Source organism: Trachemys scripta, chromosome 6, assembly GCF_013100865.1.
Source record: "Trachemys scripta elegans isolate TJP31775 chromosome 6, CAS_Tse_1.0, whole genome shotgun sequence".
Classification (NCBI taxonomy): Eukaryota; Metazoa; Chordata; order Testudines; family Emydidae; genus Trachemys; species Trachemys scripta.
The window spans coordinates 22412890-22424805 of NC_048303.1; the positions used below are offsets into that span (position 1 = coordinate 22412890).

Consider the following 11916-nt stretch of genomic DNA (forward strand, 5'->3'; position numbering starts at 1 on the left):
GCGGTACAGCCGCGCTGGAGGAGCTGACAGCGTGGGACTGCCTGGCGGCCCCACATTCTGCTCCTTTTGCCACTGCAGTTCCCAGGAGAGCAGAACGTGGGGCCGCTGGGCTAGCTCTCCCAGTAACAGCAACAGCAAAAGGACCAGAATGTGGGGCTGCTAGGCGGCCCCACACCAGCAGCTCCTCCAGCGTGGCTGTACCGCCCACAGCCACGCCTACAGCCCTGTCCTCCTCCCATACAGACCCCAGATAGGTCTCAGGAGATGCAGCTGCATGGAAAGGTTGGGAGCAGGGCTGGGGGTGGGGCTGGGGGCGGTACAGCTACGCTGGAGGAGCTGCCGGCTGGAGCCGCCCAGGAGCCCCACGTTCTGCTCCTTTCACCGCTGCGGTTCCACAGAGCCCTGCGGTTCAGAATTCTCTGGTGCAGCGGGAGGAAGACAGAGGCCTCTTTCCCCAGGTAGTGTGGGATGGGTCATGGGGAGGGGACCGGGAGAGCACAGGTCTCCCGGGCTCGGGGTGGGGTGGAGTCACGTGGGGGGGTCATGTGGGGAGGTCACATGCCCCCCGTTTAGCTGGTGTTCCCCCTTTGTTTCCCTCCCATGAGTGCAGCGTACTGATAAGAAATTAATTCTACTTGCACCACAGTACCTAAGTGTACTGTGACCATCCGTTCCTCCCCATTACTGCACATAAGTCTGTCTCGGAGAGATCCGCAATTCACCATGTGGTTCTCTCAGTCATCGCAAACCCATCTATCTATATTTCCAATGACCAACTCTGCCATACTATTACCCATCTCTTCCTAATAACCGGGATTCCCTCCCCCAGAGAGGTATCCTAAGTGCAAAAGGATACCATGGCATCATCTTAAAGGAGGGTCCCAACTATGGGATCATTTCCCTCTGCTTCAGTTTGATGTTCTCCTTCTCTGAGACTTTCATCCTTCTCAACAGCACGGAGGTTGTCTACTGGGGGTGGGACCACTCTACTGTGTCCCGAAAAGTCTCATCTGTGTACCTCTCTGTCTCCCTAATCTTCCAGTTCAGCCACTCTGGTTTCAAGAGCCTGTATTCGGTCTCTGAGAGCCATGAGCTCCTTGCACAGAATGCACACATACACCACCTGCCCACAAGGCAGATAATTGTACATGCTGCATTCTGTGCATTAAACTGAATAGCCCCCACTCTGCTGCTGGACTTCTACCTGCATTCGTTTTACTTCTCCAGTTTTTTTGTTTGTTTGTTTTGGGTGGGTGGGGAATAGGATGTTTATTAGTTTATGTTTAGAGAATGTTGGGTATATCTGGCTTTCACGTTCCCTCTCTAAACTCCCTCGCAAAACTCCCCTGTTTGCTGCTCCTGTTTACTAGCTCGATTATTCCAGGCAGCTTCACATCCCTTGCGTATGAATGTTCTGAGTAGCTAGCATTTTGAATAACATTTGTCATATAAGACCAGAGTCCGTTCCTCCAGCCCTATTGTCCTGCCCTTTGGAAATGCTCAGGCTGGGCAGTATCTGCAGGAATAGGCTCTGCCCTGTGAATAATTGATTGCGTATGGCTCTCCTATGCATATGCATTTCCCTGGGCTGTTACTGGGATGCACTCACATATAAAGCAGGGCAATTGTCTCTGTGAGATAGCTAAGGTTTCAGAGTCTGGAAATCTTCTTACAAACATGATTTATATATAAATAAGCTTTCCCTTACTGAATCTGAAAAATATAATTTTCCATTCTGACAAAAAATAATCAGCTCTTTCTCTGTTTAGACAATTCAGTCTCAATATCTTCGGGTAAAATTACTGGGGAAAAGCCTTCAGATGGGTGCAAGTTATGAAGTGAAAGTGCGATCAAAGCCCAATGGAAAGTATTTCAAGGGTATCTGGAGTGAATGGAGCTCCTCCGAATACTTCCAAAGTGCAGCGGAACACCCCATAAAGAAAAGTAAGCAAAGGGAAACCACTTTCTTACATTTGCAAAAAGCCTAAAACCTGACCAAGTCACTTGGTACAGCAGATCAGGTGTGGGGCTAGGCAGAGTATCAAGGGCTACTGACTTCCTGATTCTCTACTTGGCCTCAGCTCTGCTGCCTGTGCCAGCTGCCAATGGTCCTCCAGGGATTATCCACGTGCTGAGTATAGCCAGAGTGCTGCACACTGCAGCCACCTCTTCACCCTTCACATGCCCCGCCTATTCCCTGCACCAGCGGCTGGAGAGAGGGTGACATAGGAGCTGGCTGCCCCAGTTCTGGGCCTGTTGGGGAGGCCCCAAAGCCAGCTGAATTCCAAGCAGCGGCAATAGGGCCAGAGTGCATCCTGTTTATAACTAACAGGGTGGCACAATATGGACAGAATGGGGCAGAGAATCTGGCTCATTCCGTTCTGCGGATGACTCTGAGCCTCCAGAGATAAAGAGCAGTTTGCATTAAACATCTTAGCCATAGAAGAGTTAAAGCAGTACAAAAGGATTCATTTTAATATTGCCAATTGTAACATGCATTTACCTTATTTTAATCACAAACTACATTTCAGTTGTGTACAACAGCAAAGTTTTTGATCACTATGGACCTGGGACAGATACAGACCGGTGACCTACATACGGAAGGTTGAAAATATGTCCTCAGGCAAAGGGTCTGATCCTCAGTTTTAGCTGAGATATACTCACTGCAACCCCTAAGGCAGATAAGCAAAAATTGCTATACCCCCACCTTCAAATTCCCCAGGGCAGCCAGGGCATAAATCAATGGACCCGTAACTCAATGAGCTGACGATGCTTCCCTGAGGCCATCGGCAGCCAATGCAGTTTAGAACAGCCCTCAGGCTATTCTAATCTGGACTAGGAGACTAATCTGGTGTTTAGTCAAGGATGAAGGGACTGCAAAGCCACCTTTTCCCACCTTCAGACAGATGGAAGAAACAAGGCAGTTGAATCAATACATCACTCCAAACTGTATAAAATTTGTCAATATTCCCCAGTAATAATAGGTTGTTTTTTTCTTAAAAGAGTATGTCATGATCGCGGACAATAATAATGCATATAGAAACAAACCTAATATGGTATTTATTCTTTACTTTTTTGTTAGGCACTGACATGGTTGTGGTTATAACTACTGTGGGCTTCATTTTGCTCTTTGTCACGCTTGTTCTGATCCTAATGTTTTGGAAAACCAGGTAATTTTAATCTCTTTTCATCAAAAGAATATTAAGCCAATCATACTGTGGCAAGCCCATCTCATCCTTTTATACTATCCAACAATTCTCACCCCATTCCCTGGCCTCTCCCGCAACATGAACATGTACAAATCATAGAAGAATTGAGAACGGGAGAAAGGCAAGAGAGGAGGTAGGCAAAAGGAGACTGCCTAGTGCCTTTGTCACCTCAAGATTAGATTGCTGTCACATGGTCTACATCCTGGGATCATTCAGAAGCTGAAGCTGGTGCAAAATGCTGCAGGCTGTTTATTGAGTAATGGGAGTGCATTAGACCAGTACTCTGTGGTCTGGCCTGGCTTCCAATAAGCTTCTGAGAGGAAATCATGGTGTAGGTTTTAACCTATAAAGTCAGGTTTGGGAGCAGGTTACCAGTGAGATTACCTCTCTTCTCATGATATATTGCCACAGTTGAAATCAACAGAAGTGGTCAAGCTGGAGCTTGTAGATCAAACTGTTCAAAAGTGGCACTAATTTTGGTTGCCTCAAACTTTTGGTTGCCCAACTTGAGCGCCTGATTTTCTGTGGTGCTGCACACCTGTGTCTCTCATTAACTTCAGCTGAAATTCCAGCAACTGAGCATCTTTGGAAAAACAGGTCTTAGATGTCACAAGTTAAACACCTCATAAAAGAGGCATCCAAAATTCATGGTCACATTGACAAAGAGGGAGTTTAGGCTCTCTGCCTCAAATCCCTATTGGAAAATACGAATAATATGTACCTAATTATCTCTTACTATGGTGTTTTGTGGGTTAATTAGCCAATGGTTTGTGAAGTACATTGTGGATGAAAAGTTCTATCCACATAACAGTAGAATATTATTATCATTCGGAGGCAGTGGGATAAGACATATATTCCACACCACTCATGTCCTACCTCTACCTTCACCGTTGGAATAAGAGTTCAGAAATGGCCGTCTTAGAACAAATATCTCATGCGGGATAATGCAAAACACCCAGATGGTTGACAAGAACTAGTATGATGATATAAAATCTATTATTGCTACTCTAACACTACTAATATAGTGCCTTCGATTATGGCTGTTGCTATAATCCCTTCTTGAATACTTTTATTGTTGCTACGTATCTCATTTCAGAATCAAGCCAGTTTTGTGGCCAAAACTTCCGGATCATAAAAAAACTTTGGAGCAACTGTGCAAGAAGCCAAAAAAGGTATGTGCTGCCTCTGCTGTGATTTCCTGAGTCTGTGTTCAGAAAACATAAATAATACTCATACATTAGAGTTGGGACCCTACCAAATTCATGGTCCATTTTGGTCAATTTTGCAGATATAAGATTTTAAAAATTGTAAATTTCATGATTTCAGCTATTTAAATCTGAAATTTCACAGTGTTGTAATTGTAGGGATCCTGACACAAAGAGGAGTTGTGAAGTGGTCACAAGGGTATTGTAGGCGGGGTTGCGGTACTGCTACCCTTACTTCTGCGCTGCTGCTGGCAGAGGCGCTGTCTTCAGAGCTGGGCAGCTGGAGAGAGGCGGCTGCAGGCCAGGAGCCCCGCTCTGAAGGTAGAGCTTCTGCCAGCAGCAGAACAGAAGTAAGGATGGCATAGTATGGTATTGCCACCCTTACTTTTTGCGCTGCTGCCTGCAGAGTTGGGCCCTCCATCAGCAGCCGCTGCTCTCCGGCCGTCCGGTTCTGAAGGCAGCGCAGAAGTAAGAGTGGCAATACCACGACCCCCCCCAAAATAACCTTGCAGCCCCCCTGCAATGCCCTTTTGGGTCAGGACCCCCAGTTTGGGAAACACTAGTCTCCCCTGTGAAATCTGTATAGTAAAGGGTAAAAGCACACAGATTTCACGGGGGGAGACCAGATTTCATGATCCGTGATGTGTTTTTCATAGCTGCGAATTTGGTAGGGCCCTAATTATAGTATATTTGCTGTATGTACTGGGCCATGTTTTCAAAGGGCCTTCTAAATTTGATTCACAAAAACTACCATTTGCATGTGTAAATGGTATTTGCATATGCAAATGAAGTAGTCAGCCATCTAACTATTCGACTGGCAAATTGAGATTTTGCTTGCGCAAAACAATGATGGCCCTTGATGGCAATGAGTTGGGATCCCTTTGAAAAATTGTACCATGATATCCTTCCACTTTTATGTAGTCAATACGGTTACTCAAAGTGTGTAAAGTTAAGCATGTACATTATCCTTTGGCAGACTGAGGCCTAACAGGCTACAGTTCCAGCTGTAAGGTATGGAATTAGCTCATTGATTTACAATTATCTATACTATTTTTCCTCACTGAGAAAGTTAGTAGTGCTGTTTTGTAAGTGAAATAACATGCTCCAGATAGTGCATTGTTTGAAAGTACTCAAAAGTCTGAGGCATTTAGCCTTTGGCCTCACATCTCATATTTACCCTAGGTCATAACTGCTCAACCTGGGGTCACAAACAGATGTCAGGGGGTCATGACTAGCCTGCTATTTCCTTGTTGCTAAAGTGGAAGGGGGCCTTGACGATTCTGGCTAGTTGAGAAGGGGCTGGGTGTGTGAAAGGTTCAGAGTCACTGACCTAGATGAATCTCTCATAAAGGCTAGTCAGTCTGTTATGTGTTAGTTCCCAGAATTGCACCTGGGACTGATTTTGATTCAAGATCATTTGTTGCGTTGGTTGGTTGTTTATTAGGAGGAAAGATGTTAGTTCTCTTTTTTCTTTATGAAAATTTTAAAGTACAGAAATAAAAATTCTTCTAAAATCTGATGACTTATGGGAGTGTCTTCCCGTAACTTAGTACCTGTAGTTAACTGAACATATTATCCTCTTTCTCACACAGAATTTTGATATAAGCTTTAACCCGGAAAGTTTTGGGTATGTTCATATTCATAAAGTGGATGGCATTCAAGCCAAAGCAGAAGTGGAATGTTTTCTACAGCCATCAGCTCCTCTAGATGCAGATGTTTCAGAAAAAGTTTGCAATGGATCAGATATGAAGACGAGCCTCTCTGCTGTAGACAAAAGCATCCTAAAGCTTCCTGTGACTTATGGAGGAATTTGGCCATCTGACACGTTGAATGGGCACTTATGTGAGACTCACCTTTCCATGTTAAATGAATCCAGCAATGGCATCCCCTATAAAGTGTGCAGTAGCAATGGTACACAACTATATAATTGTGGTCCTATGACCCATTCCAGCTCTTCAGAGGACCCCACTGTTCAGCCCAGATCAGGACCCCTAAATACCAACACAGTGTCCCTAATACAGCCCAATAATGGAATTAGGTCATCAAATAAAGACGAAGCATATGTCACAATGTCCAGCTTTTGCAAAAATCAGTAAACCTCAAAAACCATAGGAACATAGGATTTGCTGTAACAGAGCAGACTATTGGTCCTTCTTGTTTGGGTCTCCTGCCTCTTGCTGGTTGATTCAGTGAATAATAAATTCAGTGATAATGTACCTATCCCCATTTTGCAATGCTGTAATCAATGGGGATGGATTTTTCTTGGCCTCCAAGGACAGTGGACCAAATTCCATTCTCAATTACATCAGTGCCAATGTGGAGTAAATCCAGTGTAACTGAAAACAAATTTAGTTCAATCGGTTTAAGACCTTAATCATGGGTGGTAATTAACCTATAACAATAACAAACTATTAAATTGCATTTCTCTACTGCCCTCTATCCAAGCATCGGCGAGTGCTTCAGATTCGTTAACGCTCCTATCGCCATCTCAGTTTACACAGCTACAGATTTTGTTAATGATCATAAAATCCCTATCATGAAACATGGCTGCAAAGTCTAGATAGGTTAAGTAGATTCTGATCTCACTTAAACTGGGGTGAATGAATCCGGAGTAACTTGGCTGAAGTTAGTGGCACTATACCAGGTGTTAAAAAACAGAATAAGTGAGATCAGAATCAGCTTGTATTAGTTTGGGATTCAGGATCTGAGACTGGTAACTCATTCCCCACCAAGCACTCAACTCCCAGGGGAAAGAGTGCTCACACAGCATCTCCTGCTAATGAGTGCTGATACACTCCCAAGATAGCAGCACCCATCCTACCACAGCAAGGGCTGTGCTGATGCACGGCATGTGAGACTGTGTACAATAATGAGTAAAAATAGATGTCTTGGTGCTCAAAGGCTGCAAATAGATCAGCTAAGCCTGCAGCTTGTGTGTGTAAGAGGATAGAAGGTGGAAGCAGAAGGCCGGAGGGAACCAGGGCCAACAAATGTAAACAGTCTCATAGTGGTTTTATGTAGGGATGGGACCCCAACAACCTCCCCTGGACACTGGGAAAGTTCAGACCCAGAGCCAAATTTAGCAACTCAGGCCCAGATGCCAGTTTGCTGTATTTTCTGTCTTCATTACTACTGCATCAACAGTTTTTATTGGACAAAACAATGGGCCAAATCTGCAGCTAGTGTAAATTGGCTTAGCTCTGTTAACTTCCAAGGATCAATGCTGATTTGCACCCGCTGAGGGTGTGGCTTATTGCTCCATGCCTAGGAGATAAAAAGGTACCTGGGGATCTGGTCCCTAGGGCCAATTAAAACACAACTACAAAAGATGCAGCATTTCAGCGCAACCAAGTCACTGTCCTATTTTTTAACAATCTAAACAGAAAAATACATGAAAAAACAGAGTAGTACAAATACAGCATTAAGCAAAACACATGGCAAGATATTAAAGGGGTGATTCTCAGCTATGTTTATGTTGATCAGCATTGATTGTACATTAAAATGTGGGGCCAGATCCTCAGCTGGTATAAATAGGCATAGCTCCCTTGAGGTGCATAGGTGACATGCGTGACACCTTTTTTCTCTGCCTTCTCATGCATACATTAGTGTGGCCTTTGAGTATTTCCCAGGGCATTCGTTTTGTCCTGGGTACCTGACATATCCTTATTTTTTCATTATCACCAGTCATTGTGGGTAAGAGTGAGTCAATAGATTTTGTGCCTGGGCTGGCAAATTTTCCTGACTACTTTGCAAAGCTGGTACCACTGTAAGATCCATTTTCTTGTAAATTGCCCAGTAACAATGTCAGAGGAGTGCTCAGCTTTCTCCACTAAGGGGAAACCTTGCCCCGCCCCCTCTTCTTACTCCACAGCTCCATGGGGTTCCTTATATTCTGTCACCAAGGGATGGTTGATCCACAATGTAGTTCCACTGACCTGGCCATTACCCATTGGGGACCAGGTGCACATGGGAGTTGCAGAAGCTGCTACAGCCTCATGATTGCATGACAGCCAAGGAATATGGCCTGAAGAGAGAAAAGCTGCTTTGCTGTGCTCTAGGCTAAAGGTTTGCCCCTTTGTGAGGTATCATATCCTCTAGCTGCTTTAAATTCCCCTTTCGGGAATGATGGTCTGATTAGTGCAATAATAAGTAACCTCTTCAGGCTTTTACTTTTTAAATATTAAATACCATGGGAAGGACTAAACAAAAATCTGCCTTTTATCTTTTTCTCAGATTAAATTAAAGAAAAAGAAAAGCGGTTATTGTTCCACTCCAGTGATGCCAGATTCTAGACATTTATGTTTAATTTGACCTGATGGTCCTGATTCCGCTTTTCTTCCAATACAAATCAAGATAATTCCATGGAAGTAAATGGGCTAGAACCTTTTGGTCTGGGTGAGTCATGCTTAGCACAGAACCACAGGGATAGAAACTGTGACTCCAAGCTGCATGGCTGCTCTAACTTGCACTGGCTAGTCACAGCCCCTGAGAGGCTATTACATTAGCCAGGGACGGCTGGAGCACAACAGCACTCCAGTAATGAACCCCGTCTTCCCACCCATGCCCTGTAACAACCCTGCACTGTGGGAAACTTCAGCCAGGCACAGCTTTATGGTCTGTTTACTCAAAAGGGCCAGAAGTAGTCAGTGTATTACAGTATTTTTTTATGACTGTTTAGCACAGAGTAGTAAGATGATATAGTCTGATAAAACTGAACTAAGCACTGGACTTTAATTCCTTTGCTTTATAATGCTTCTATTTCATAAAAACAGCTGCTAATGCTTAAAATATGCAGACTTGCACAGTGCAAATCTAGATGCAAACAGATTGAGTCAGGAAGCTATTCTGTTCTTTTACCACATTACCAAACATGAAAAAGAATGCCATATGAAATAATAGATTAAAATAAGTATAACACGACTTACATACAAACTCACACATACACAGTGTTAAAAAGTAAAAGGATTATATAAGCATCTATCTGCAATTTTAAACAATAATGCACGTATGAAAGAATAGTCTTACTATTCATACTAGAAAACCATGTTGCTATTTTATACTGTAAGAGTGGATTATTGTAAACATTAACCACTACTCTACTTAACAGCAAATTCTCGTACATACCTTCCATATGCATTAGATATATTTTTTGCATAGCTGCTAATGTCTGAGTACTATCATATTTCTGTCTTATTTAATGAAATAACATGTAAACCTGTTTTGTAATGATTTAGCATATTAAAAGGATGTCTATTTGCATTATATATTTGTGGCTCTCTCTCATCTTTGTCATGATATCACTGTCTGCCACCATACAAGCTGTTGCGTCTGTTTCTACATTTATTGAAACTAGTTTTCTATGGGTCTAACTCCACTGAGCCTGGATCTGATCCTACTTCAGGCAGCATAAATCAGGAATAACTCTAGTCAAGTCAAAGGAGTTAAACCACTGTGAGATCAGAATTAGGCCCAGTATGTAGGTCTTTACATAGTGTCATGCACTGCCCAGTTTTTAAATGTGCATTATATCCTATTCATTTTCCAATAAGCAGTAAGAGAAAATAGGCTCTTTAACCCTGTGAAACCTCTCACAAACTGGTTTTACAGCAGTGTTACTGCATGGAGTTCAGAGTCCTTACTCATGATTTACATCCTCGTGAGGGAACCTGGGCTCTGTAACTGTAAAACTTCTCTATATTGAATATGCTTTGTGGCTAATATTGGTAACAATCATGGGCTTGAGCCCTGGTTAATGCGGGTTGAGGACACTCAGCAGCTTTCACCTCATATTTAGTAAAAGTCTTTGGGTTGTGAACCGAAGGTTGTGAACCGAAGGTTACCATGGTGTGTGTGTGTGGGGGGGGGGGATGACCAAGGTGAGCTGGACAGAGACATATCTGGGTTGTGCTGGAAGGAGACATTTTGACTTGTCCAAGGAGAAATGATATCTTTGACTTTTAAACTCTGCACAATCCTGAAATGTATGGATTTCAGTCACCACCACTGTGTCCATAATATATTTGTGAATAATCATTGGTGAATTACAATGATTCATTAATGTTATGGCTCTGTCCTCTCATTTGCCCTCCTAAGAAAAGAACACACACACACGTCTAATAATCTTTCAGTGCCATGGCAACGTATTAGGGACTGTCACAATTTGGGATGCAGTTCTGACAAGTGAGAGTTTGTGTCGCAGCTTGTCCAGTAACCTGAGTGCCTTAATATGCACGCTGCTGCAGTAGATCCCTGTATGGAGGCTCCCAGCCAGCTTATAAGCATGCACTGAGTGTCTCTGTGTTGAGCAGCTCAGATCCAGTAACTCCAGATCCAGCAGCCTGATTGTTACACCACAGCCACATTGTAGCCTCTGTCAACCTTGGTTACTAATAGCCAAAAGAGCCCAGCACACCCTCCAGTCCCAAATTCCCCCAAAACCATCTGCCCTGAAATGGCCTGGGGCCTCTTCTGGAACATTCAGCAGAGTAATAAGGTCCTTTGTTCCTTCAAAGAGGCAAAAGCACAGCAGCTTGTTGCTTTAACTGGAGTTAATAATCATCTGAAGTCAACACAGTACTGGGTTGATTGATTTAGAATAAAAATAACACACGTTTATTTAATCAATAAGAGGACGGTTTTAAGTGAGGCCAAATATAAGGAATAACATTAGAAATAGTTAAAAAACCAAAATGCTGTCTAATGACTAAGACTTAACAATGCTATGGTCTTGGTTCAAGGTAAGATTCTTACCACACCTCCTTCCAGCAAGATGGCTGACCTCTCCCTTGGTCAGGATCTCCCACAAAGTCCAAAGAGCTCAGTTCCTTTGTCTTCGTAGGTGAAAGATTACTTGGGGTTCTTTGCTCCTTTCTGTTATAGTCCAGTGAACTTTTGGAATATATCCTTCTCAGCATTCAGTGCCTCTGCTGTGAGGCAAGGTGCCCTGGAGTTTGATGAAGAAGATTTCTTCTCCACTGGTGCTTTCTACAATGCAAACTGATCTGTTCCCGCAGCCTCCGATGTGCCAGTGAATAGCCACTTGACTGTGTTTCCACCTGGTTGGAGGCGTTGGCCTCTCCTTTGTCTGGAAAAAGCCTGTTTACCCACTCCCCAGACTTACCTGGTTCAAACACATTTTAGTCCCATGTTTCCTTCATATTTGTGCAGTCCTTTGAACATGTACTGTACCCGCACTGTGCAAGAACATCAAAGATCAGTGTGTTACTGGTTTTCCAGTGGTACCCTGCACAACACCCATTGAATACAGATGATGACGTAAGTGAATTTGAGTACACTGAATTGGTCAGGCCAGCTGAAAGTCACTACCTGATACCAGTGAGCCTCTTGCCCTCTGGCATTGCAATACTCCTACGGGCACAGTGAATTATGCTTGGATTGCTTATTAAATGAAAAAATATCATAGCTGCCAGTGATGCAAAGCAGCATATATAGATTAGCATGATCATTGATTGGTGCCACAGTTCCATATATATCCCTTTGTG

General features: G+C 43.5%; 1 protein-coding gene across 1 annotated transcript in view; it reads left to right on the forward strand.

Moving 5' to 3' along the window:
• IL7R (interleukin 7 receptor) overlaps positions 1–8016 on the forward strand; it is a 30350-nt gene extending 22334 nt beyond the window's left edge. Inside the window, exons 5-8 of the mRNA XM_034774278.1 lie at positions 1770–1944; positions 3083–3170; positions 4306–4381; positions 6007–8016. Of these exons, the coding sequence (XP_034630169.1) occupies positions 1770–1944; positions 3083–3170; positions 4306–4381; positions 6007–6510 (843 nt within the window). The 3' untranslated portion in view covers positions 6511–8016. The remainder of the gene's footprint in view (positions 1–1769; positions 1945–3082; positions 3171–4305; positions 4382–6006) is intronic.
• Positions 8017–11916: the final 3900 nt, after the last annotated feature.